The 24,706-nt window shown below is 41.1% G+C and overlaps 1 protein-coding gene across 1 annotated transcript in view; it reads left to right on the forward strand.

The window, feature by feature from the left end:
• The first annotated feature begins 1,163 nt into the window (after positions 1–1,163).
• The window catches only part of lrrc75bb (leucine rich repeat containing 75Bb), a 36,336-nt gene continuing 12,793 nt past the window's right edge, over positions 1,164–24,706 (forward strand). The window contains exons 1-4 of the mRNA XM_042225763.1: positions 1,164–1,252; positions 1,360–1,668; positions 14,429–14,557; positions 16,454–16,566. Coding sequence (XP_042081697.1) covers positions 1,381–1,668; positions 14,429–14,557; positions 16,454–16,566 — 530 coding nt within the window. The 5' untranslated portion in view covers positions 1,164–1,252; positions 1,360–1,380. The remainder of the gene's footprint in view (positions 1,253–1,359; positions 1,669–14,428; positions 14,558–16,453; positions 16,567–24,706) is intronic.

The raw sequence follows: 24,706 nt of genomic DNA on the forward strand, positions 1-24,706 counted from the left end.
GGAGGACATTTGAGAGGACATTTAAGAAACCAATCTCAGATAATCCAAGATTTGTGATGTGGTGCATCACCCCGCTGAAAGCACCCATCAGAAGATGGGTACACTGTGGTCATAAAGAGACATGGTCAGCAACAATACTCAGCCAGACTGTGGCATTTAAACGATGCTCAGTTGGTTCTAAGGGACCTAAAAAAATGCCAAGAAAATATCCTCACACTGTTACACCACCAGCAGCCTAAACTGCTGGCACTAGCCCAGATAGATCCATGCTTTTTTTTTTCAAAGTCTGATTCCTGCCATTGTAATGTCACGGTGGAAATAAATGCCCATCAGACCAGGCAACATTTTTCCAATCTCCTGTTGTCCAATTTTGGTGAACCTGTGCAGATTATGACATTTATTTTACTGTTTTTAGCTTATAGAAGTGCTGATCAGTGTGGTCTTCTGCTGTTTTAGCCCATCTGCTACAAGATCCAGTGTGCATTTAAAGATGCACTTCTGCGTACCTTTGTCATAATGAGTATGTATTTGACCTACTGTTGCTTTCCTATCAGCTCAAAGCAGTGTGACAATTTTCCTCTGACCTCTGACATCAGCAAGGCATTTTCACCCACAAAACGGCTGATCACTGGATATATTGTTTTTCAGACCATTCTCTGTAAACCCTATTGATGACTGAGTGGGAAAATCCCAATATGACAGTCTGACTGACACCAACAGCCATGACACGTTCAGTCAAGTCACGTAGGTCACGTTTCTGGCCCACTCTGATGCTCACTTTGAACATTAACAGGTCGTGATTGTATATTTAAGTTGAACATGTGTACCTAACAAAGTGGCCAGTGAGTGTAAATACCACTGAAGGCAGGTGACCCATACAGACGCCCCAAATCTCAATAAACAGACGCATCAAAGCATCATGTTGTGATAACAAATTTCACCAAACTGACAAAAACTCAAACTAAACATATTTTCTGGATGCTTTTATTTTTATTCACTTTATTCACACCCAGTTTCAGATTGTAGTTCAGCTTTAGCCAACTCTAATAGCTATGCAAGAAAACTCAGCTGAGTGTTTTCCTGCACTCTCAAGCTGTGCAGCGAGTACCGATCTGATTGGCTGAGAAGAAACACCATCCCCGAGTAAAGCGAGGGATGCCAGAGTGCTTAGGCAGTGCATGGACAGATGCAGACTGAGAGAAGACGGCGGCGAAACCAGCCGCACATTTACGGTGGCGATGCTGTGCGGTTGGTTAGTAGCCTTCAAACTTTGAGGCACTATTTTATGCATCTCCTCACATTTCAAGTTAAGTGTGATGTTTTGGCTGCACGCTGAAAATTCGCTCTCCGCACCAACAGTGACACATCCTCCCAGGAGTGATGGGCTCTAAGTTGACCAGACAGAGAAGTCTCGATTTTGATAGCAAATTGTCAAAAAGGAGACGCCAGAGGAATGATATTCCTGGAGAGAGCGAGAGGAGTGGCGGCAGGAGCGGAGACTTCTTGTTTACCTCCCTGATGCTCAAGTCCGACAAGCTTCCAGGGATGCTGCGGAAAACCAACCACAGCCCATATGTCAGGCGGGTGGCTTGGGTCCGGGAAATCCAGAGGCTTCTCCGAGAGCAGAAGATGGAGCAAGCGGCCGAAGTGCTGAAAGTGCTGAGAAAGGCAAGAGACCGAGCTTATTTTAATCATGCATGCGCTTACTGTGGAAGCTTGGGGGAGGGGGGACTACTTTATTCCTAGTGTACCTGAAACTTTGTGACTAAAGGATGGAGGGTGGTTTTTAAGCAACTGGCCTTCTTAAATCGCTAGGAAGCTGGTTTCGCGTGAAACTGTGTGCTTAATGTTTGAACCATCCACAAGTGCATTTGTAAAATTCTGTAGTTCAGTTTTTGCATGTCTGCTAAAACCTGGTCACGTCTAACAGAACATTCACTAAAAGCAGAAGTTCAGCATAATAATCACACCCCAGCTAGTAATAGCCTTTGGCCATCAGCGTTTCTGATTTCTAAAATCCTGTGCAACTTCTCCTCAAATGAAGGCATGCTGAATAGTTCCATAAAGTCTGTTTCTTTGGTTAAATTCTGGTCCAATCAAACATTATTATACTATGAGTAATGATTTTATTTTGTTGTTGTTGTACGGCATTTCTTAACACATTGTTGCAGAGCTCTTCACAATTACAAAAAAACACATTAAAGATAAGTATACACAACCCATCATGCAAACACACAGGCACACACAATCTTTTGATTGTGTTTTTTCATAAAGGCATAGTTCCGTGCATCCATTCGGTTTGAGTTATATCACAAAAATACTGGATGAAAGATTAGAGAAACATATGAAACCACAGAAATTAGTTCTCAGTAGTTATTTAAAACACACCCACTTATTCAGCTTACCTGATAAACTGAGGGGGCTGTTGTACTACAACCTCAAGAGAGTTTACAATAAAGTCAAAAAGATTTCAAATTAGAGCTTGGGTCAGTATAAAGACTGCTCAGATGGCCGGAGCCTGGAGCCTGGCCATACAAGGCTATAAAGGCTTTATATGAAATTAGTAACACTTTGAAATGAATTCACAAATTTCACTGGATGTCAGTGAAAGGGAAGCCAGGATAAGAAGGGTGGTGGCCATGTTTTTTGTGAGCAGCTGCAATTCTGGATGAGCTGATGATGGGCTAAGCGGGACTGAGGGACGCACATAAAATGTGAGAGATGAGAGAAAATTAAAGTGCGTACTAAAAGCTCTAAATTATGGGTGGGTCTAAATGATCTGTGTTTGATTTATGCATTGTTTTTTGGTTGAACGAAATAGGTTTGAATGAGCTTAGAAATGTGAGATTAAAAATTCAGATGCTGGTGAAATATTAAGATTCAGATGATGAAGATGGAGATGATAAACTCAGGCTCAATATTTTTATCAGCCTTTTATATTAACACTGAAAGTGTGAGTAGGCAGACTTAAGAACCTGGGGTGACTCTGTTTACCAGTCAAGTTTATAGAGTATACAAAGCCTGTATATAATGTAAATGAATGGCATGTCTGTTCACTGTTTTCATTGTTAAGAAGGCTTAAGAAGCAGTTTATCCAAAAGTCTTGGAGGTTATAATACACCATTGTTAAAAATAGCTCTAATCAGTCCCCGATCGAAACACCTTTCTTTCCCCAGCTTCATAGCTCTGAAATAATATACAGGTCTAGGGTAAGGGAAGCCTTTCTTCTCTCATCTGTTACACATTGCTGTGTGTTGCCATCTCTGGGTTAATCCTTGCTCTAGATTTATACAAACTAGAGAAATAAGAAAAAATAAATATTTTTCAAGCTTGAAGCCTGAGCTTCCTGCTGCCTTCTGTTAGCTGTGATCAAAGGGAACAGTTCTGAAGTTCAGACAAAAGCAGTTTTGATCAAGAGGGCCTCCTGTCATGAAAAGTCCCTGCCCATCTGTAGGGTGCTGTAGAATAAATTATACAGATGTGTGCAGATTAAAGCAGGAAACAATGCCGATGGGAAGCTCTCAAAAGTCTGAATTAAAGACAGATTTATGGGTATCCTTCTGCTAAAACCAATAGCAGAGCACAAAATAGGATGAATTGTTAAGCTTCATACACTATTTGCATGAAGCAGGAGGAAAGTGACTCATACATATTCCTTTAAGACTTCAAAGTGTCTATGTTTATTAAAGCAGACCTACAGTCAGTCATTTCTTTTTATTTTTTTAAAGGATTTTAAAGATCAACATGTAGATTTGTTGGTCGTGTGCAGGGGCTGCTTTCTCCATAGCTCGGCATTTAAACTGCTCACGAAGCACGAATAGTCTCTCCATCACTCAGTGAGGTGAAGCCAGAGCACTGCTACGTTGTTGGGGCTGAAGCCAAGTGTCTGACTAATAATACTTCAAGACTGGAGGGAAAAAAAACTGCCAGTTGATCTCCTGTTGTTGTTCTCTAGCAGTAAAGCAGCTTTTCCTCTCAGGGACGGATGGTTTTGGAGATAATCACCTCGAAGTGATGGATGCTGGAACAAGTGTCTTTCACATCGAGGAAGTCGTTTCAAAGAGGAACGAATAACATCGGCCCCCACATGATATCTCTGCGGTAGATCTGCCTTCTGGGCCATTAAGTTAATTAGTTTGGGATCTTCTAGATATTTATTAGCAAACAAAGAATCAGCAAATACTGATATTAATTACCAATATGTAGCTATGGAGAAAACAGTAATTAAACTGCTCCACATTATTGTATGTGACCTTTTTAAAGATTAAGATTAGTTGTCAGAAGCACACTTATTTTATTAACTGGAAAAACATCCTAAATAACAGTGGGCTAGAAATGGATATAAAAAAAATACATGGAAATACGGCATATAAAGCAAAAACATAATTTGTACAATTCTAACAAGCTTGAAAGTCAATATTTGGTATGACCACCTTTAATTTTTCAACACAGCCTAAACTCTCTTAGACAAGTTTTCTTGTCATTTGTTTAAGTTGTCTTCAGGAATAGTTCTCCAGGCTTCTTGAAGGATATTCAAAGCTCTTATTTGGATGTTGCCGGACTTTTGTTTCGCTCTCTGTCAAGATGATCCCACACTGCTTCAGTAATAATCAGACTCGGGGAGGCCAATCTATGACTGATAACATTCTGCTGTTTGTTCTTCATTGGCAGTGTGCTTCAGATCACTGCTGATAAATGCACCGGATCCTTTCCCAGTGGTATTGCATGAAGAGTCAAAATCTGACTCTAGTTTTCTACATTCAAAATTGATCAATTTTGACAAGATCTCTGACACCACTGGTTGAAATCCAGCCCCAAAACATGACAGAGCCTCCGCTGTGTTACACAGATGGCTGTAGATACATCACTGTTGTACCTCAATGTAAACTGACGATGATTTAAACCAGAAATTTAACATTTGGATTCATCGTTTCATAAAACATCTTGCCACCAATTTTTAGTCCAGTTTTTGTAATTTTCATCCCGTTCTTTAAGAATGGCTTGTTGACAGCCAGCCTTCCACTAAAACCGTTTTGATGCGGGTTCAGTGAGCAGTAGATGGATCAGCTGAAGGGTCAGATGCATCTCTCGGGTCCTGTGTCTGATCTCTACAGGATTTTTCCTATTTCTTAATTAGATGACTTTCAAATCTTTTTTAGACCTGCCACTTCTTCTTTTGTTCACCACTTGTCCGGTTTCCTTTTTTAAGACACGCTACGTCAAGTTTTTGGCTCTTTGGGAATCACCTCGTTGGTCTAAAAAAGCTATTTTATGCCTGCTAACTGTGTTATCTTTGGCAATTTTTGGATATCCAAGTAAAGAAGTGGAGACATGGTGTGTTTTGCTGCTGGTAAGAAAATTTGGCTCTTTGCTAAGTTGTCTGTTATGCATAGACACAATACCAGTTATTCAGTTGACTTAAAAGCCTTTTAATGATTGAATAAGTCAGAGGTTGGTGGTCAGTGGCTTAAAAGGAAAAAAACTCTGAAATTGGTCAGGTGAAAGGACTGGACTGAAAATGAGTGAAAACATAGTCAGTGTCCACTGTTAAAGTTTAAAATGCCCTGAGAAAGCTTGGAAAACTATTCCTCAAGACCACTTAAAAATTACAACAGCCTGGCTCCTTGGAATTAAAATATAAAAGAAAATCAACTTGCCTTAAGTTTGTTAATATGGTAATAACAGTATAACTGGATTGCAGCCAAGATGCAACCCTCTTAATGGCAGCATTCTTGCTTATGTACATGCGAGGTAATGTTTTAATAGTCTAAATAAAAGCTTCACACTGAATCACGTCGGGGGGCTGCTTTGAATGGATTTTACAGTGTGACTGGTCCTAACGCTGATGAGTTAGCAGCTAACAGAGCTCTGATTAGAAAATCAATTATTTACATGTGTAGGCTATTTATTGCCAATCATTTTCAGTCAGCCAAATTAGATAGATAAGATAGATAACTCTTTATTGTCATTACACAGTCATACCTAGTACAATAGTACAACGAAATTGGTGCCACGTCGGCACCAAGCACAACACAACAAAACACAACACCACAACACAACACAGTAACTTTAAAGTGTTTTTTTAAGTGCAAGAAAGGTATGAGCAAAAAAATGAATGACTTAATAAATAAAAGAATAAGTGAATGCTTATTGTACATTGTTTTTATTGCACACCAAAAAAGTCAAGGGAGGTAGCCATTCAGGTCAGCTGTTAGCACTGATTAGTATCTAACTGTTACTGTAACTGTTGTAAAAGCTGTCCTTGAGTGTGTTTGTTTGTGACCTCAGCAACCTAAATCTCCTGCCAGACGGCAGCAGCTTAAACATGCTGCGTGCCCTCTTGAGACAGCGAGTGCTGTACGGGTCCTTCAGGGAGGGAAGAGGATGTCCAATGATTTTTTGGGCCATATTAATGACCCTCTGAAGTGCCTTTTTGTGTGCTGAAGAATTATACAGAGATGCAGTATCTCAGCACACTTTAACTTGAGCAACAGTAGAGGACGATCAGCAGCTCCCTCTTCAGGTCCATTTTTCTGAGGATTCTCACAAAAATGGAGACGCTGTTGGGCCTTCTTTACAACCGTCGAAGTGTTTGAGCTCCATTGGATGTCTGTGTCTATGTGCATACCCATTAAGGACACCCTTTCTACACACTTCCCGTAATGCTGAAGGGCTGCAACAGGGACTTCCTCCTTCTGAAGTCGACTACCAGTTCTTTTGTCTTGGTGATATTGAGGTCCAAGTTATTGTCTACACACCAATCCGACAGCCTCTGAACCTCAGCTCTGTATGCTGTCTCGTCGCCCCCAGAGATGAGCTCCACCATCATCTGCGAACTTAATAACTGCGTTGACTGGGTGCTGATACAGTCATGTGTGTACAGAGTGCACTGTAGGGGACTTAGTACACAGACTTGTGGAGGGTTAAGGCTGAGGGCTGAGGAAAGAAGGGGACCCACTCTAACTCTCTGTACACGGTCTGACAGGAAGTCTCTGATCCAGCAGCAGGTGGTAGAAGGAAATCCGATATCGAGCAGTTTAACTATTAGTCCGGCCAGGAGTTTCGTATTAAAAGCAGCAGCCTGGCATAACACCCCTGTTGTTCCAGGTGAGAGATGGCATTTTGGACAATGGCGTCTTCAGTTGATCTGTTAGCTCTGTATGCAACCTGGAGCGTGTCGAGTGTGAGTGGCAGGCAGGACATGATGTGGCATCGGACCAGTTTCTCGAAAAACTTCAGTATAACAGGTCGGTAGTTGTTGAGGCTGCTAATGTTGGTACATTTTGGCAGTGGGACAATTGTGACCGACTTTAGGCATGGCAGGATGCAGGACTGGGACAGTGACGTGTTGAAGATCAAAGTGAAGACCCCAGCCAGCTGGTCTGCACATTCTTTTAGGACACTCCCACTCACCCCGTCTGGACCAGCGGCCTTCCTGGGGTTCACTGCCCTCAGTGTGCACCTCACCTCATATACCTGCACCATGAGGCTTGGGCTGCTGCTGTTGTCCGATGTTTGAGCTGCGGCTGCCTCTTGTCCCTTCACCATGAAGCGTGCAAAGACGTGGTTCAGTTTCTCCGCAAGCGCCTCGTTGCCCTCAGCCATCGTGGTATTTCCAGGCTTGTACTTGGTTAGGTGCTGAACTCCTTCTACATTTTGTTTATTTGACTGTGGGGGTATGATAGATCTGAGCAGAGTGAGTAACATTTAACCTCCTAGTACAGGGGAGGGCAACTCCAGGCCTCGAGGGCCGGTGTCCTGCAGGTTTTAGATGTGTCCTTGATCCAACACAGCTGATTCAAATGGCTAAATGACCTCCTCAACATGTCTTGAAGTTCTCCAATGAATGAACTCATCATTTGATTCAGGTGCGTTGACCCAGGGTGATATCTAAAACCTGCAGGGCACCGGCCTTCGAGGCCTGAAGTTGCCCACCACTGTCCTAGTACCTGGCTTCCACATATGTGAACATCACATTTTGTGTTGTCTAGACCAACATACTTAATTTTGCTCTACAAGGGCTTGATCATTTAAAATGAATGTCCTCATATGTGGATCTCATTTGTCTCAGAAAAAATCTGGTAAAAAAAAAAGAAAAAAAAGGTAATTCTTTGTTTTTCCATTCATCAGGTCCCAATCAGCCCAAATAGCAAAGACAAATAAAAAATGCATGTCATGAAAGAGTTCAGGTCTTAGGAGGTTAATGTTTCTTCCAGAGTGCTAATGTGCAGCTATAAGGCTAGAAATGCAGCACCAAGCTAATGCAGGGAAAGCCTGGCTTTGTCGAATTTGCTTCATAATACAGCCACCGAGGGAAGGACTTAGCTCAACTCTGTCCGAGAGAAACAAAGTATATCAGCAAGTGTCTTTAAAGCTTGCTTGCTAATTAGCATGTGTTATAAATGTTACAAATAAGTTAGAACTTCCTGAAGTTTCAGGTGACTAACAGGGCGCAAGAAGTTTTTTGTTTGTGTAACAGAACCACAGGAGACCCGTCCACGTTTGCATACTTTTCAGCATCTTTATTCACGGCTTTTGAAATGTACACAACAGCTGCAGCTCTTCAGCAACAACAGTCAGAAAGCACAGACTTTAAGCCGGCGAGTCATGATTGCGGATGCCATGCAGGTGCGTCTGCCTCCCCTACAGCGGCACCGCAGACTACACCTCGCCACACTTTGTATCTAGAAACAGTTTGGTTTCTATACACAGGCTAATGAACAAGCTAGTTTCAGAAATACTTGACTTTTGTAAAGCCAGGCTAGCACTGGATGCAAGTGTCTACTTAAAAACCAATATGTAGTGACTCATATTAGCGTTCCCATGTATCAATGTGACAGCGAAAAGCAACAACCAAAATATCATAAAATACAGAAATAGTCATCTTACTGTGTCCTGACACCTGTGACCAAACATACAGACTCCATCCTACCCTTACCAAAGTGTTGTTTAAGTCTTTACAGCTTTCATTTTCATATTACAGCCATGATATTTTGAATTTAGTCCAGTCAATGAAGAAGAAAAAAGGGTTAGCATAACCGGAGTTGGAACATCCTTCACCTGACAGCTCTGGCATGTTTCTTCCTACATAAAATGGTGGGACTGGATTTGTTGCACTCTGCAATATATTTAATTGGATTCTAATGAACTGCATGTGTGGGATGATGTTCTGCGGTTCGGAGCTCATCGCTCGATTCAGACTTTTTTGTGACAAAGCACACACCAGATTAGATATGCAGCTTTCACAGGGGACATTTGTCGTGGGATCTGAAGGCACACAAGCGTATGCACAGGCATCGTCTCAGTGAGAAATAGCAAAACATTTCATGCTTTTATAATTAGGAATCGGTCGGATTAATCCACGGGATCAGATCTTTTTTTGCGTAGTTGAAATGTCTTTCGATTTATTTGTGAATGCTCCACAAAGAAAAAAAAATCATATCTGATGCCGCAGCTGCGCTATGGTTAACACGCATCATGATCATAATCTCCAAAATCCTCTATGCCTCCACTTTTAGACGCATGTGGCACCTTCTGTCTCCAATTAATGAGGTTTATTGAAAGGAGAGCTGGTCTGGAGGATAGCCCGGCGTCAGGGAATCCCACAGATCTCTGCTGTAATAAATCAACACAAAAGCTGGAGGAGGAGAAAATGCTGATGGGAGTTTTCCTCTTTGCTTCCACTGTGCCCCGCAGTGTTATGGCTGTCAGCACATATAGAGCATGTCTTACACAGTTTCAACCTCCAGCCTGCAGTTTGAAAAGCTTTTCAGTTCATATAGAGCTGACAGTATTTATTTTTAAGCTCCACGGCCTCTTGTTGCATGCTTACATAAAACTGCCATCACAGTAAACTGTTAGAGGAAGATCGGCCAGTGAAACACGATTTTATATTCTTTTCGTATTTAAAAAAAAGGGTCTGTAGTCTGTTGATATATCTGAGTAGGGAAACTCTTTAATTTGTCTTGAACTAGGAAAAGACGTTGATGCTTTATGCCTTTAAAGACCAGATTTCCTTTGACTTCCTTTCCTTTTGCTGCCAGCCTTTAATCTTCGGATTATTTGGTCTCCTCCGCTTCGTTCATATCTTCTCCGCCGTTTGTTGTTTCTTTTTTTAATATGGCTTGTTGGGTGTTTACGTGTCGGCGTCTTCATTGAAAAGGTGGCTGACACTGCGTGCTGCTGGGGTTATTCAGCGCGTCTGAAAACATTACATCTCAAACACTGGCTGTTAATGACACGTCAGTACCTCAAGATGCAGCTTCAATATACTCTATTTACATTGTCGCCGCAAACGAAAATAAAGCCCGGTCAAAAAATATCATCAGCCACCCCACTGGGGATGTGACCTGTTTTATGGTTTTATTAAAATCTTCTGCACATCACACAGTCTTCTGGTTATGAACTATGAAGATAAAAAAAAAGCGACGTTAGATTGATTCAAAAAGCATTATCCTCAAATGGATTAGAGGTCTTACATTTTTTCCCATTTCAACTGGTTAATGTAAGTGTCCAGCTCCAAATATCACACTGATTGCTCATTTTAGCATCCCTGCATTCAGCCCTTTAGTGGTGCACCTGTGACAGAGGATCTGTTGTCTTCACAGCATTTTTGAGGGGGGGGGGTTATTATACATGTGACGTCTGATGCATCAAACAGTTGAGAGGAGATGCAGTTCACAGCCTCACACCATTTCCTACAGTTTCAGGGAAACATCTCAAACCAGCAACAAAAACCATCCTCTTAGTTGTAACTGAACATGCTACAAGTTTTATCCATGTTGCAAAAGTTCTTTTTCGGTGTCTGTAGCTTTACCTTTGTTTAATGAAATAACCCTGGCCTGAGAACCAGGCAAAATAAACTTGTGTTCTTGCAGGTTGCACAAGTATAGCTATAGTCCTCTCACATGTTAACTGAACCCTGGAGTTTACCTGTGCGTGCTTTGATTAAAAACCCACATGAAACTCTGGCAGAAATTGCTACATTACGCACAATGTTGTCGGATGTGGTGGCATTACTACTAGATCTTCATTTCTCAGATGCCTGGGGGGAGTGAAGACTCTCGCATGTACTTGTGCAGGCAGAAACAGTTAAAGTTAGCAGTCTGACAGGTTTCTCAGCAAACAAAAAAAGGTTGCACTGTGGATCCCAGTGGGCTGTACTGAAAGCCTGAATGAGGACAATTGTACATTGTTATATGTATGTTTACAAAGCTGAACAAATTTTTAAGGTCCATAATCTCTTGTTGTGTCCTTATGTAAATCTGCCATCACTGTAAACTGTAAGAGGATGGGCCAGAGGAACATGTTTTTCTATTCTTTTCATGCTATAAAAATGCCAGTAATCTCTTAATATGTCTGAGTAGATCAACTTCAATTAGTAAAAGATTGTGATGCTTTATGCTTGTGTGCATGTCTCTGTAGATCAAGCTTTTTTAACATTTGCAAGGCAACAGAAGTTTCATTTTCTCCACCACTGTGTTGCTATAATATAACAATGGTGCTCCCCACCCGCAGCACCACTCCACAAAATCTGCTCACGAACAGCTTGAGCAACATGACAATGAGGCACTGATCTACCCTGCAAACTGTCTAGCGCTCAGTCCAAATGAGCATCTGCAGGATGGATTGAAAAAAGCCCAATCAGCAGAGGCACTAACCAATAACGATCTGCTTGCCAGTGTCTAGATTGAAGATTTAGCTTCAGCAACATTATGTGCCCAAAACTCAGTTTGGCTGACTACCTAAACATACTGAATGACCAGGTTTGTCCATCAGGTGATATTTTCTCCCCTGATGGCAGAGTCATAGTCCAAGATTCACTGAGCTCAAAATGTGCAAGAGTGGTTCAGGGAGTTTAATGAAACTAATGTGGTTAGTTTAATGAAACTAATGTGGTCAGATTCTTCCATCATTAACACAAGATGTTGGCAAAGAAGTAATGAAACCGTGGACAGAAATACATTTTGTGACACTGGATAAGTGTTTGACTTTTTGGGGTTTTCAGGCCAGAAGGTAGAAAGTCTTGAAAGAGTGACCAGACCCTAAAAAATAATGAGTCATTTCTGTTTTGTAGTCTTTCATGTGGAGAGTATTAGATTTCCTGGTACCAAATGGTAACACTTGGCAAAGAAGCTTTGATCCAGTTGTGTAAAATACACTTTTTGGCAATTAAAAGAAGCTTCTCCAGAAGTCTGTAGTGTAAATGGTAAATGGCCTGTATTTGTATAGAGCTTTACTAGTACCTAAGGACCCCAAAGCCCTTTACACATTCAGTCATCCACCCATTCACACACTGGTGATGGTAAGCTACATTGTAGCCACAGCCACCCTGGGGCGCACTGACAGAGGCGAGGCTGCCGGACACTGGCGCCACCGGGCCCTCTGACCACCACCAGTAGGCAACGGGTGAAGTGTCTTGCCCAAGGACACAACGACCGAGACTGTCCAAGCCGGGGCTCAAACCGGCAATCTTCCGATTACAAAGCGAACTCCCAATTCTTGAGCTATGACTGCTAGCTACTGCTAGATGCAACTCTCTAAAGGATAGGCCTAAGAGGAAAACACCAGGATCATTTTAAATTTTCATTTTAAATATTCTACTATGTTCCATAGATATAAATGACCACAAGCTGGAAATTAATTTACTCCCAGAAGCAATGAAAATATGTTCCCCAATCAGAAGAGAACAGAGAAGGGAGAGAGCAGTTGATCTTGTACAAAACAACAGGGGTGATATGCAATCTGTGAAGAATCTTATACTGAGTCGCTCTGTCTATTGCATATGAGGGCAGATTTTATAATGCTCCCTGCCAGTCATCCTCTATATATTCTGTGCCTGAATCCTTTTCCCACTTATGAGCAATATTAGGCAGCTCATATTCATCAGAGGAACAGAGAAGGGAGTAGAATAGCGAAATAAAAGACTTCCCAGATTAAGGCTCTAAGACAAACCGCTCTATGATGCTATAGGTAGGTAACTAAACCCTGTAGGTAGGTAGGTTAATAGAAGTAGAGGTGAGATTAGAAGATAAAAAGTGCCTAACTTTCAAATATCCAAAGAATTGTTCCTTTGGACACATTATCTCCCCGTCCCACAATAAGGAGAAAGCAGATGAGCCAGTGCCAGCAGGAAAGTCAGCATTTTGGACAATAAGGGACAGCAAGGATTTCATATTATTCCTTCCAAGGTATTTAGTAATATAGTGCCAGTCTTTAATACTGTTATATAAAATAAGATGGTGCTTTACCACTGGGCTTATATTACTGACATAACGTGACCAGACTCCATAGGAAGCGTGGAGAACTCCAACAAGCAATACATGATTCCAATTTAAGATTTGCATTAGCCAAGACCAAAGATGTGAGCATGGCAAGTCTGGTTGTAGAACAGTAATTTAGGCATGGAAAGGCCACCCATGTCTGTATGTAACTGTAAAGGTATAAGCCTCTGTCTAGGTTTTTTGCCATGACAGATTCATTTAGAGAAGGCCTTTTGTATATCCTGAATATTCTTCTGGGCAATTACAGAGGAAGCATCTACAAAGTTTATAAAATATGAGGGAGGATATTCATTTTAATGAAACTAATGTGGCCTATCAGAGAGAAAGTGGTACGTCATGCCAAGGTCAATGTCTTTTCTTTTTATTGAGGAATAAACTGGAAGAAAATTAGGTTTCCACAGGTCCTTTAGGTTTGGCAATGTTTTGATTCCCAAGTAAGTAAAACCAAATACAGACCATTTGAAAGGAAAAATGTTCATTATAGTTTAGTCCACAAATTTTACCAACCTCCAACAGCTGGTATAGTTCTTTCGTTTGAAAGCCTCAGTTTTACTCCTCTTTTATAATTGTTCCTATTCCCACTCAGTATTGATAAATCAATTGAATCATGTCAAACAAACTTTTTGAACGCAAAGAGAAACTACAAATTGCAGTCGATCATGATCACCAACTTGAAAATATTAGGTCTTGTTTTTCTTCTTTTTATCTTCTTTTTTTCTCTTGTTTTTTAAAGTCATCAAAGATGTATGCTGTATAATTATATTACAGTGGGAAAAGAACGGTTCAGAGAGCTCATTAAATGCTCACAATTACAAAGACATTTGGCAATGATGAGTGGATGTTAACTACAACTGTATATTCTGTATACTGCCCAGCACACCCTAATCAGCTACGTTGGGTGGAGAAACACAGCTATGATGGGAAACACTTATCAGCTGACCTTGTGTTAAGGAGCCGTGATAAAAGGGAATAATGAACATAGCTGACAATACTGAAAGTCTATTTTCAGTTAACTAGCTATGAAATCTCAGTTTAATATTTAAAGTGTGGTTCAGTTGAATCAAATTCTGTTTTTGAAATTCTAATCCATGGGTTAGAAAGAGTAAATTGAATCACTCACATCCTTTTTCTTTTCTCTCCTTTAGGATTTGGGACTTCAGGGAACGTCACTCAATGACATTTTGTACAAAAATGCAGCGTTTCTAAACCTGGTGGACCCCATTTCCCACGAGTTGCTGCTCAGCCTTGCCCGGGACCTGCAGTGTCCAAAAAGGGTATGAATAAAACAGTTTTATTCATAGTGAACATTCAAAGCAGCTGTTTGTTTACAGACTTGACACCAGTAAAAAGGACAAGCAGTACATTTCACACAGAGGCTACACGCACGCCTTCATTAGCCACGCTTAGATGCTTGTGTCATATTCATTGTCATGCTATTGCAATAACAATGAACCATCGGTTTGCTTTGTGCAGCCACAAATGCAGAAGACAGGAAGAATGGAAAATATTGTAAGCGCTGACTCATTAGCATGAGAGGTTAGGGATGAATATCAGGGCCAAACAGAACCAGGGTATGACTCTTCATTGTTACTCTGCGCTCGGTTAGCCCAGTTGCAAGTGGGAAGCAGCTATGCACCAGGTGTATTAAATTACCTGCTCTGGTTGGGTTATACTGGAAAGCACGGTCAGGTGCCAGGCAGCCAGAGGTCAACAGAGCTCTTAACCTCTAGCTGCCTGGCTTTAGGGGGCTCATTACCCTGGCACTAACAGTGAGGGAAGTTTGAGGGCTTTGATAAATAGCCAGAAATCAAACTGGGGAAGGTAATGCTTTCCTCTTGGAACTGGGAAATCTAGGAAAGAGCAAAGAGAGATTTTCCAGCACGAAATTTGAATTCTGCCCAAAAATCAAAGCCACTTTTTTTTTTCTTTGTCCAAACTGGCAGTCGGCTCGTTTACTTGCAGCACAGCATACAAATCAGACACGTTGAAATTCAAAGTACATTTCAATCTAAGGTAAGAGGCTGAAGACATTACAGAATCTACTCAGAGTGGCTGTAAAACATGAACCCAGAAGCTATTACGGATACAGTTATGAAAGAATGGCTGCCACAGGGGGGAAAAAACGTCCTTGTGGTGTAGTTATTACTTACTGAGTTCAGATGATAATCACCTGGAAGAAACTCTAATCTTATCTTTGTTTACTTCAGCAAGGAAAGCCCTGGAGGTAGGGAAGAAAAGTGAGAAGCTGGCAGCAATGTTCTCCTGACTGGCTGGCGACCCGTGGCAGGATACTGTGTTAAACGTGACAAGGGTGTATAGCGGCAATGTGGTGGATATAGGGCCCAGCAGGTGCTTCTGTGGCCAGTATTTTCCACCTTAGATTTATTTAGGCTGAGCATTCAAGGGCATATCATTGGTTAAAACATACATCATATGCAGGTGTCTTGTTTTAATGCAGACCCGTTATTAATGCTTAGCATTGCTTATAGAGTTACAGTACTGCACTCTGTCAGTAACTCTGGAGCACGCATTTTTCTAAGAACACTTTTGCTCTGTAAATCAGCATGCGCTGCTTAACATCGTGCTCATTCATCCAAGTGGCTGAAAGAGAAGCACTGAATGTTTTGAAGCGCGTGACATGTTTGTTTGTCACCCAAGAAAAGAAGAGGCAGCGGGAACGGTTAATCGCCTTAAGGTAAATTGGCCCTGTCTTTTTTCCTCTCTCGCCGCATTGCCTCTTTCTAGTTGTCGTGTTGTACCATTAATTAGATTTAGCCTGCCCAGCGCAACCCGTTCCAGTGTTTGACGGAGGAGGGAGAGCGAAGAAAAAGAATGTAAAGAGGTGCCGGAGAATCAGGAAGGAACAGGAACGCAAAAGAGAAGCTGAATTACTGAGTCATGTGGAAAATGTTTAAAGCAAGACAAAGAAATACTTTGTAAACATGTAAAATTTGGTAGTTTCACAAGTTTTTTTTTTTTCAGCAGTAATAAAGGATGAAAATATATGCTAATTACTGACTTTTAGTATATCTAACATCTGGAAAAGCTGTCCAGTATCACATTGTTTGCTTAGTTCCCTGTTTCAGGTGTGCTCATGCATGAGGAACAGTTTGTTTATAGATTTGTGGCTTGCTTTTCTGTCCCTCATTCGCCCCTTTTGTGTGTTGCAGGAGACTGACTCGTTTAAGTCTACTAACAAGATATGTCGCCAACTGATTTACCACCTGACCCCTCACTCCAAGTGGACAAGACAGAGCGTGCCCAGGAGAAAGTCCCAGGCCTGGTGAGTGTGTTCTCTTGGCTACCGCCTGAAACTGTGCCATCACACAGTAAATATATCCTCACCGTGTGTGTCAGTGTGATTCACAACCCTCCGGAGCATCTGTGGAATAAAGCAAGTGTGGAACAATCTCTGTGTCTAGGAATATGTTCCTTGACTTCTTGCTAAGCCCTGCTCCTCTTAGCTCATGCAGCTAATCTATCTCCAACTTACCAGGAGAACAGTGCAGATTTAAGATCCAGTCAGATCCCCTGGCAACCACCAGTCACTAGAGGAAAATGTAAAGTCCTCAACCAGCTTGCAAGTGGAGGTTGCAAGGATTTTGGGTTGCTTGGGGTTCACTGACCAAGCTCTAAATTTTCCAACATAAGGAGCCCAGACAGGAGAAGAGAAAAATCAGCGTCTCATTTGTAGAGATAAGCTGCTGAATTTGATGGCTGGAATGATTGTGTGCAACAGATTTTATATCAATTTGCGCACTAATAAAGCTACACAGCTAAGATAACTGCTCCAGTTAGCAGAAAGGGGTTTCTTTGGCTCAATTTTAAATTGTTCTTGCTGTTTTGTCTTAAAATAAGTCTTAAATATGCTACTAATTAGACAAAGTAAGGTTCTTTCTCAGTGCAGAGTGAATTTAACAATATGGGCTTTAAACTATTCAAGATCTGTATCATCAGAGCTGATCGGATCATTATCATTTATCATGTCATTTCAACAACAATCTGTAGAGCTCATCCTCTGACTGTGAATACATTTGACCTGCCCTGTCTGGATTTGTTTTCCATTTGGTTATTAGGTTATGATGTGAAAACTGGCAGTTGGAGTGGGATTTATGTTTCCTGCATGCTGCTCTTCTTAAAAACATTATTTCCTTGCTTACATTAGCCAGTCAGGGTTGCATTAGTAATACAACCAAGGGTACCATGACCACAAGGCGTAGCTTGCACTTCTAACCCACAACCAATCACAGGGGAACACTAAATGACAGGTTTCATTTTTTCTTTTAAAAAAATTGTTTACCTGATGTTTTTTCTTCTACCTAAATAACATTAGAGCTGATATGCCCTTACAAATCCATGTGTGTAGCCAGTAATGATGTTTTTGTATCATTAATCAACACATAAAACATAAAAACAGAAAATGTAGTATTCCACTGTTAAGGACATTTCTGTGCTTTTTAAGTGTTTCTTATATTCATTCACATAGTTTTGCTTCAGTTATGAAGCGATATGGTAAACTACCCACACTGACTTCGGCTCAGGTGGCAGAATGCAGACTTTTAAAGGTCGTCAGTTCATTACATGCAGCAGAAGGACCGATGAGCTTATGCCACAGAGAGGCGTCCCCCATCAATAATTCACAAAAATCGCTGCTCCCCCTACGTGTTGGTCAGAATTTGATCAAACTTGCATACAGAAATTACTTGATGGGTCTTCATCTGTGCAAACTGTGCTCAAGGTCAAAATCACATATGTTCAAAAACCTGTGAATTGTAATGGCTCGTGAGTCAAATGAGCATCACTATGGTTCTGGTCTTTACCACTTATCCTATTCATGGCTGTTGGTGGACTGCGAGCCTATCCCAGCTGTGATAATAACACTGGGATAGGCCGATGAACCGCTCTTTAATTTTTAATTTGTACTGACATTTATCTGATCACACCCCTGACCAAGATCCTTCCTAAGAAAAATAGAAGACGCATCTTTAACGCAGTTCTTTTCATCTGAACTTAAGTCCTCAGGTTACAGTTTTCCACCTTGTGCCCTGTATTTGTTTACATGGACATGTTTGTGATCCAAATCAACTTTCAGTGCATAGTCAGTCAGTCTAACACCACCACTAGCCTGCCTGTGCTCTCTTGCTTCATTTACAGTACATTTCTTAAACATTGAGGTGATTGACGTTTTAAATACAGCATATTATATCTGTGCATATGTACAGGTAAGAGGTTGTATTATCTGCAAAATAACAAAGTCAAGAATGAATAAAGTAATTATAAATCTTTTACTTTTGTTGTTTTACTTACTTTAGTTATGAAAAGTGGAGTTTTTCCTGGTAAATGTAATTTTTCTTGTTGTAAAATAACACATCACAATGTGTGCTTACTGGGATGTGTCCGTTTTCTCACTGGCCTCTCAACAGCAATGCTTCTTTTTTCTCTCGCTCTCATCCAATACTGCTGTGACTGAAACACTGCCAGTGACAAGTTTGACAAACCCAGAGCGTTAATCGCCCTCTCGTTCCCTCAGTAGTAAAATCTGCTACAAACCTGTCCCGTGTCACTTCATACACTGTTTTGAGTTTTATAAATAATTACTACAGCAGTTAACAGTTCCCTGTTGTATTATTTTATGTCTCTAGGTTAGTTGTAAATCGCTTTTCATTAGTTCCCGTCCTGTAACCTTAGTCATCTCTTTGTGCTTCGTCCTTTTGTGTCTCCCTGAAGTCTGCCGTGCCTCCCGGTTTGTTTACCTTTTGTCTATGTCAAGTTCATGTGTATTAGTCTCTGTCTGTGTTTGTGCTTCCTGTTTTATTTTGGTGATCTCTTGTTCATGTGCGCCGTCTTGAGTTTTGCTTCCTTTATGTCGTCTGTTATGATTCTGCTCATCAATGCCTCGTTCTCCCCAGCTGTCTCCACTTCCCCTAATCACCCTCCTGTGTGTGTTGTCTGTCTCTCTGTCCTTTGTCAGCATCTGTTTAGTTCCTGTTTCTTCTTGTGCTTAGTGTTTTCTCAGTCCTAGTAACTCCGGTGTATTTCTTAGCAGTTTATAGTTTTCTGTTTTCCCCTTTTGGACGTTTGCTGCTTTTGTTCATTTTTTGCCATCAGTTGAATAAAGAGTTTGCTTTCTGTTAAACCCCGCCTGCTCGTGTCCGCATTTGAGTACAACTCAGCTTCCAGTCTGCACATCCTGCAGATTATGACACAGATCCCAAAGGTGCTCTAATGGATTTGAATCTGGTGACTGTGGAGGCCATTTGAGCACAGTGAACTCATTATCGTGTTCAAGAAACTAGTTTGAGATCATTTGAGCTTTATGACCTGTTGTGTTATTCTGCTGAAAGAAGCCATCAGAAAACAGCTACACTGTGATAATAAAGGGATAGATGGTCAGCAACAATAATCAGGCAGGCTGTGGTGTTTAAATGATGTTGGTACTAAGGGGCCAGAAGAGTGCCAAGAAAATATCCCCCACACCGTTACACTACAGTGTCATCACCAGACAATGTTTTTCCAATTTTCTGTTGTCCAACTGAGGCTATAATTTACAGGGGAGCCCCTGTATATTGTAGCCTCTGTTTCCTGTTCTCGGCTGACAGGAGTTGAATCTAGTGTTGTCTTCTGCTGCTGTAGCCCATCTGCCTATTGTAATGAATGGTTATTTGCATTACTCTGTCCTTCCAGTCAGCTTGAGGCAGTCTCGCCATTCTCCATGACATCAACAAGGCATTTTCACCCAGAAAACCGCTGCTCACTGGATGTTTTCTCTCTTAAACTAGAGATGGCTCTGTGGAAAAATCAGTTTCTGACATACTCAGTCCTGCCTGTCTGGCACCAACAACCACATAAATCAAATTTCTTCCCCAGGCTGGTGCTCAGTTTGACTTTGACCATGTCTGCATGTCTAAATTGAGTTGCTTCTTTGACTGGATGATATTTTAACCAACCCCTAAACTGATGTACTTTGTGAAGTGTGCTTTAAGTGTGTTATCAATGCTTGAGAGGTAGAGAGAGAGCGAGATAAAGGATGTAAAGGAGTAAACAAAGGACACTGATTTGATCAGCTTGAGAAAAATCCGTGTAAACAAATAAAAATGCTCAAACTCAGTTAAGTAACAGTTACATTTGAGGAAACATTATGGGGGGGAAAAGAAAAGAAAAACAGTGCTAATCATAATAATACGGCACTCTCACCGAACAATTAACCCAGATCGAAAGATTGTTTGACAGCTAGAGTTGCCTTCCCGCCCGAGTCTCTTGGTTGCAATGTTTCGAAATAACACTCAACAAAACAACAAGGCAGACACTCCCAGTGTGCTCATTAGCAAGCTCTGTCTCTCTCACAGCTTCGGCTGCAAACATCCACACAGCAGCACTTTACTGTGGCTGTCTCTCTGCTGCTGGATACGATGCTGTCTGAAACATGCAGAAAACGTGGCTGCCTTTGGATTAGATTAAGCATCAGTTTACGTGATTTCAGATGCTTTTCATTACAGCTCAGTCTTCTCTTTCTCAATCCCTCACTCCTTTCTTTGGCAATCTTCTCGCCCACCTTTAAGCTCTCCTCTTTCAGTAACCCCCCGACCTTCAGTTCAACCTATTTGAAAATCCCCTTCTTGCATCGATTTTCTCCCTCTCCCCCTTTCCTGTGGGATTTTTTTCTCTCCTCCTTGCGAGAGTCCATTTTGTTCAACAGTTGCCACACCGAGCGGTTCTGCAGTTTGAGCCGAGGCTCTGGGGAAACGCTCTGGGGGAAAGGCCTGTCAGTGAGAGAGAGGGAGAGAGAAAATCTGGAATCAGTGCAAGGTAGCAGATTAAAAGTCACACGCAGCCCCCGCCTGCCCTCCCCTTCTTCCAGACTCACTTTGAATCGATCAACAATTTGATCTTTTTATAAAATGAAAAGGCGATAGCTATTACGTAAGCTGCATTGTACCCTCGCAATCTTATTTTCTCCATTAATTGATAATGAGAACCCATCTGTCGAAGTGTCCCCGTGGCACACGGGAGATTACTTTCATGAAATATATGCAAGTGGTTCCAAATGTTCAACAGATGACATATAAACTGTAATTCAAGCTTTATTACAGAGTCTTGTTTTGTTTTTTTCTCTAACACTGTAAGTGCAAAGCAAGTGTGTCACGCATAATATATTATCGAGGCAGTTTCATTCTTACTCTGCAGCTGCTTGTGCCAGCTTTCTACAGTATTGCCAAACATCCAGTGGAGTTTTTAATGTTACCGTAATTGGTATTGAATTTCAGATTAATCAAGCTCATGCTTCATATTGCACTAAAATTGCGCCTCCAGCACATTTTGAAGAGATTGGAATCCAATTGCAGATTGCTATTTCATTACTCGTCTTTACTGCAGGGCAATAATTGATGCGATGCTCTGGCAGCAGATATTAGAGGCGTCTTCAGGTAAAATTACTATAGCTCAAGAAGAGCACTCATTCTAATAGGGTAGAGAGAAAACCATCCAAGTATTGGAAAAATATCTGTGGAGCTGTTTTTTGGGTTGTTGTTGTTGTTGCTGTATTTGAGTCAAGATTTAACTGAAGCTCATCTTCAGTTTTGTTCGTCATGCTGTCCAATGCTGAAACCAGGCGCGGCTGTGACAGCTGTTTTGAGCAGGTGGGAACAGCTGCGGATGAGTGTTGATAACCCAAGTCCTGATATTTGACCCTGACCTCACACTGCTCAAACTAAACTGCTTTTCCACCCACATTTCACACTGTGAAGGATGTCCAGATGCCAGTTTCATCACTTTCATTTTGGCTTCAAGTTTTAACAACTGATATCTTCCAAGGTCTTGTTCGTCTGTAAGTACTCACGCTTTCATAGTGATGTAGCAGTGATTTAGATGTGTTTAGTGTGTTATGAAATAGTCAGAAAGAAAGCATCTGGAAACATCTGATAACATTTTAACATCTGAGATCACTTTACTGTTGCACAACTCAAATATTTTGTAATAACACAAATTTACAACAAAGATTAAAAATGCCACGTGTTCATCGGGAATTTCAGTGGAAACCAGCAGAGTAAAGGGAAAAGAAACAAGAGGCAGATATCTATAATCTTGAGCTTCTGTCATGTATGAAGTATTCATGGCTGGACCATCGGTTATGCTTTGTTTTGCTCATTTTCAGCCTGATTTCTGGTCATACCTCAACTGAAGTCCAATCACAACATGTGAAATGTGCACCTGTCTTCCAGCACATACCGAGCAGCCTACTGGATCATAGACAGTATGGGACTATATTTTAATGAGTTGTTAGTTGGCTGTTTTTGCATAAACAATTTCGACATAAACATTAGATCTCAACTCAAGAAACAAGTACACTAATACCCATGATCTGCCTAAATCTTTCATCCACTGCACAAAGCTCACAAATGTGTCATTCTCCTTTCTACCAGAGTTGAAATGCCCTTCCTACTTTAACAAGATCACCTTTTCCATGCCTTTGCTCATAGGCTGCACTTGCACAAGTGGCACTTCATGTCATGTTGTCACTTCGGAATCACACCCCTGCAGCACTAACGAGTGAAAAGCCATCCAGGCATCTTCACTATACAACTAATTTTGGTTGAGTAGTGAAAATTCTCTAGACATCTCTTTAACAGTTTGGATGCCCATGACCACTTTTACAGCTTCAGCCCCGAATCTGTGACAGCTTTTCACTAATCACAAGGGAAAAAAGCTCAGTGGGATTTTCTAACTAGCTTTTTTTCTGCTCTCCTCAGCCTCATTTGCTCTAATCTTTAAAGAACTCCCGTCTTCCTCGTTTCCTTGCTGTTATTTCGAGAATTCCCCTTTTACACAATCCTTCCAGAGCCACAGCAATATTTGACTCAGAGCTTACCTCAAGCCAACATTTACACTGATGTGGTTTTAAAAAATGTCTGTCTTTAATTTATCTTTCTGGGAAAGTCAGACCAGATGGGATATTTATGGTGTTTTTAAGGTGAAGTTCTGAAAGGACACCATGATGGAAGCAGAGCTACTCTAAGTGTTAATTTTAAGAAACGCAATAACAAAATGCTGCTTTGACTCATTGGCTTTAAAAAGGCTGAAATACACCACTCAGATCAAATAGACAGCAGTGAGAAATGCACAGTGAGGCGCTCATAAATTAAACCAGACAGTGATGAGAAGAACAAAGGCACATGAGGACACATTCAAGTTATTTCTATTTATTATTATCTTAAATGTTTAACTTAACTCAAAATTTCAAGCTGTTTTTCAATTTTGATTTAATTATTCAGAAGTCGAATCTGTAAGTCAACATTTTCAGCTAATAAATCGATATTTTGGCTTCAGAATGGTGAGAAATCTTTTTTAATGGCAGAGACTTCCTTAACACACATCCTGTGAGATACAGGGAAAAGAGGGGGAAACTGCTAACATGAGCAAGGGCAAAGAAATAAAGATTTCAGTAATCTTAAACACACTGACCATGAAAGTTTCTTGGTTCCCTGACGATGTATTCTACTCACTTTCATGTCATGATGTCCTGACTTTACCTCTGCTGCTGTGATGAATTGCTGGGAACACCAAGTGGGTCTCAACTTGGAAGTGATGTAACTCAAATGTGCACCAGGGGATGGAATAATAATGCTTACCGACATTGGATGGCGTGGGAAACGTTAACACCGAAAAGAGAAAGCCAATAAAAGCAAAGAAAGCTGGATCTGTTCACTTCAGCCCAACTGTGACAATGAGAAACTTGTTTTAATTGTGGACAGGACTTTAGTTACCGGCCAGGTTTTTTAAACACTGCAGGAGGAAGTTCTTGGTCTTTGTGCACAAGGTCTGTCAGACTGTCAGAGTTCTTAGAAACGTGTTTTCAGTGGTGGTTCTAGAGACTGCTGGGGCTCTAGACAAAAATTCAGAGGGGCCCCTTTTAACCAGCGTTCATCACCACGTTGTTATGAAACATTTGAAAGCATCAATAGACAGGTCAAATATTCTGCTAGCATTTTTTTCAGCCTGCTACCTATGCTAACATTTGGACTCAGTCTGCTGAGTCTGATTGTTTACTTGTCACTCGTCTTGTTTTTTTTGTCCTTTTCCTCTTTTTTTCCTCTTCTTTCTTTGTTCACTCCCAGCAGGATAACTCCTTTTTTTCTTAAACAGACTCATGTTGCTCCCTTATGGAGTCACTTGAGTCCTCCTTAGGTAGGTTCCTCTTCTGTCATTGAAAACTTTGCAAATTGCCACTACTGTAGTTTCTGTGCACTTCTGCATAATATTTAGTGTATTTTTTATACATATTTATATATTCATACTTTGTGGTATCCAGTGTTAAGGAAAGATATTTCAAAAATGTATGCAAACATAATCTGTTTGAAGGTAAGTGAATGAGAGGGAGATGGGTGGAAATGCAAACTGGGGCCAATCATCCAAAGCAAGAGAAGAGC

Source organism: Haplochromis burtoni, unplaced genomic scaffold (assembly GCF_018398535.1).
Source record: "Haplochromis burtoni strain Fernald_Lab_line unplaced genomic scaffold, NCSU_Asbu1 Contig_182, whole genome shotgun sequence".
In the NCBI taxonomy this organism is placed as follows: Eukaryota; Metazoa; Chordata; class Actinopteri; order Cichliformes; family Cichlidae; genus Haplochromis; species Haplochromis burtoni.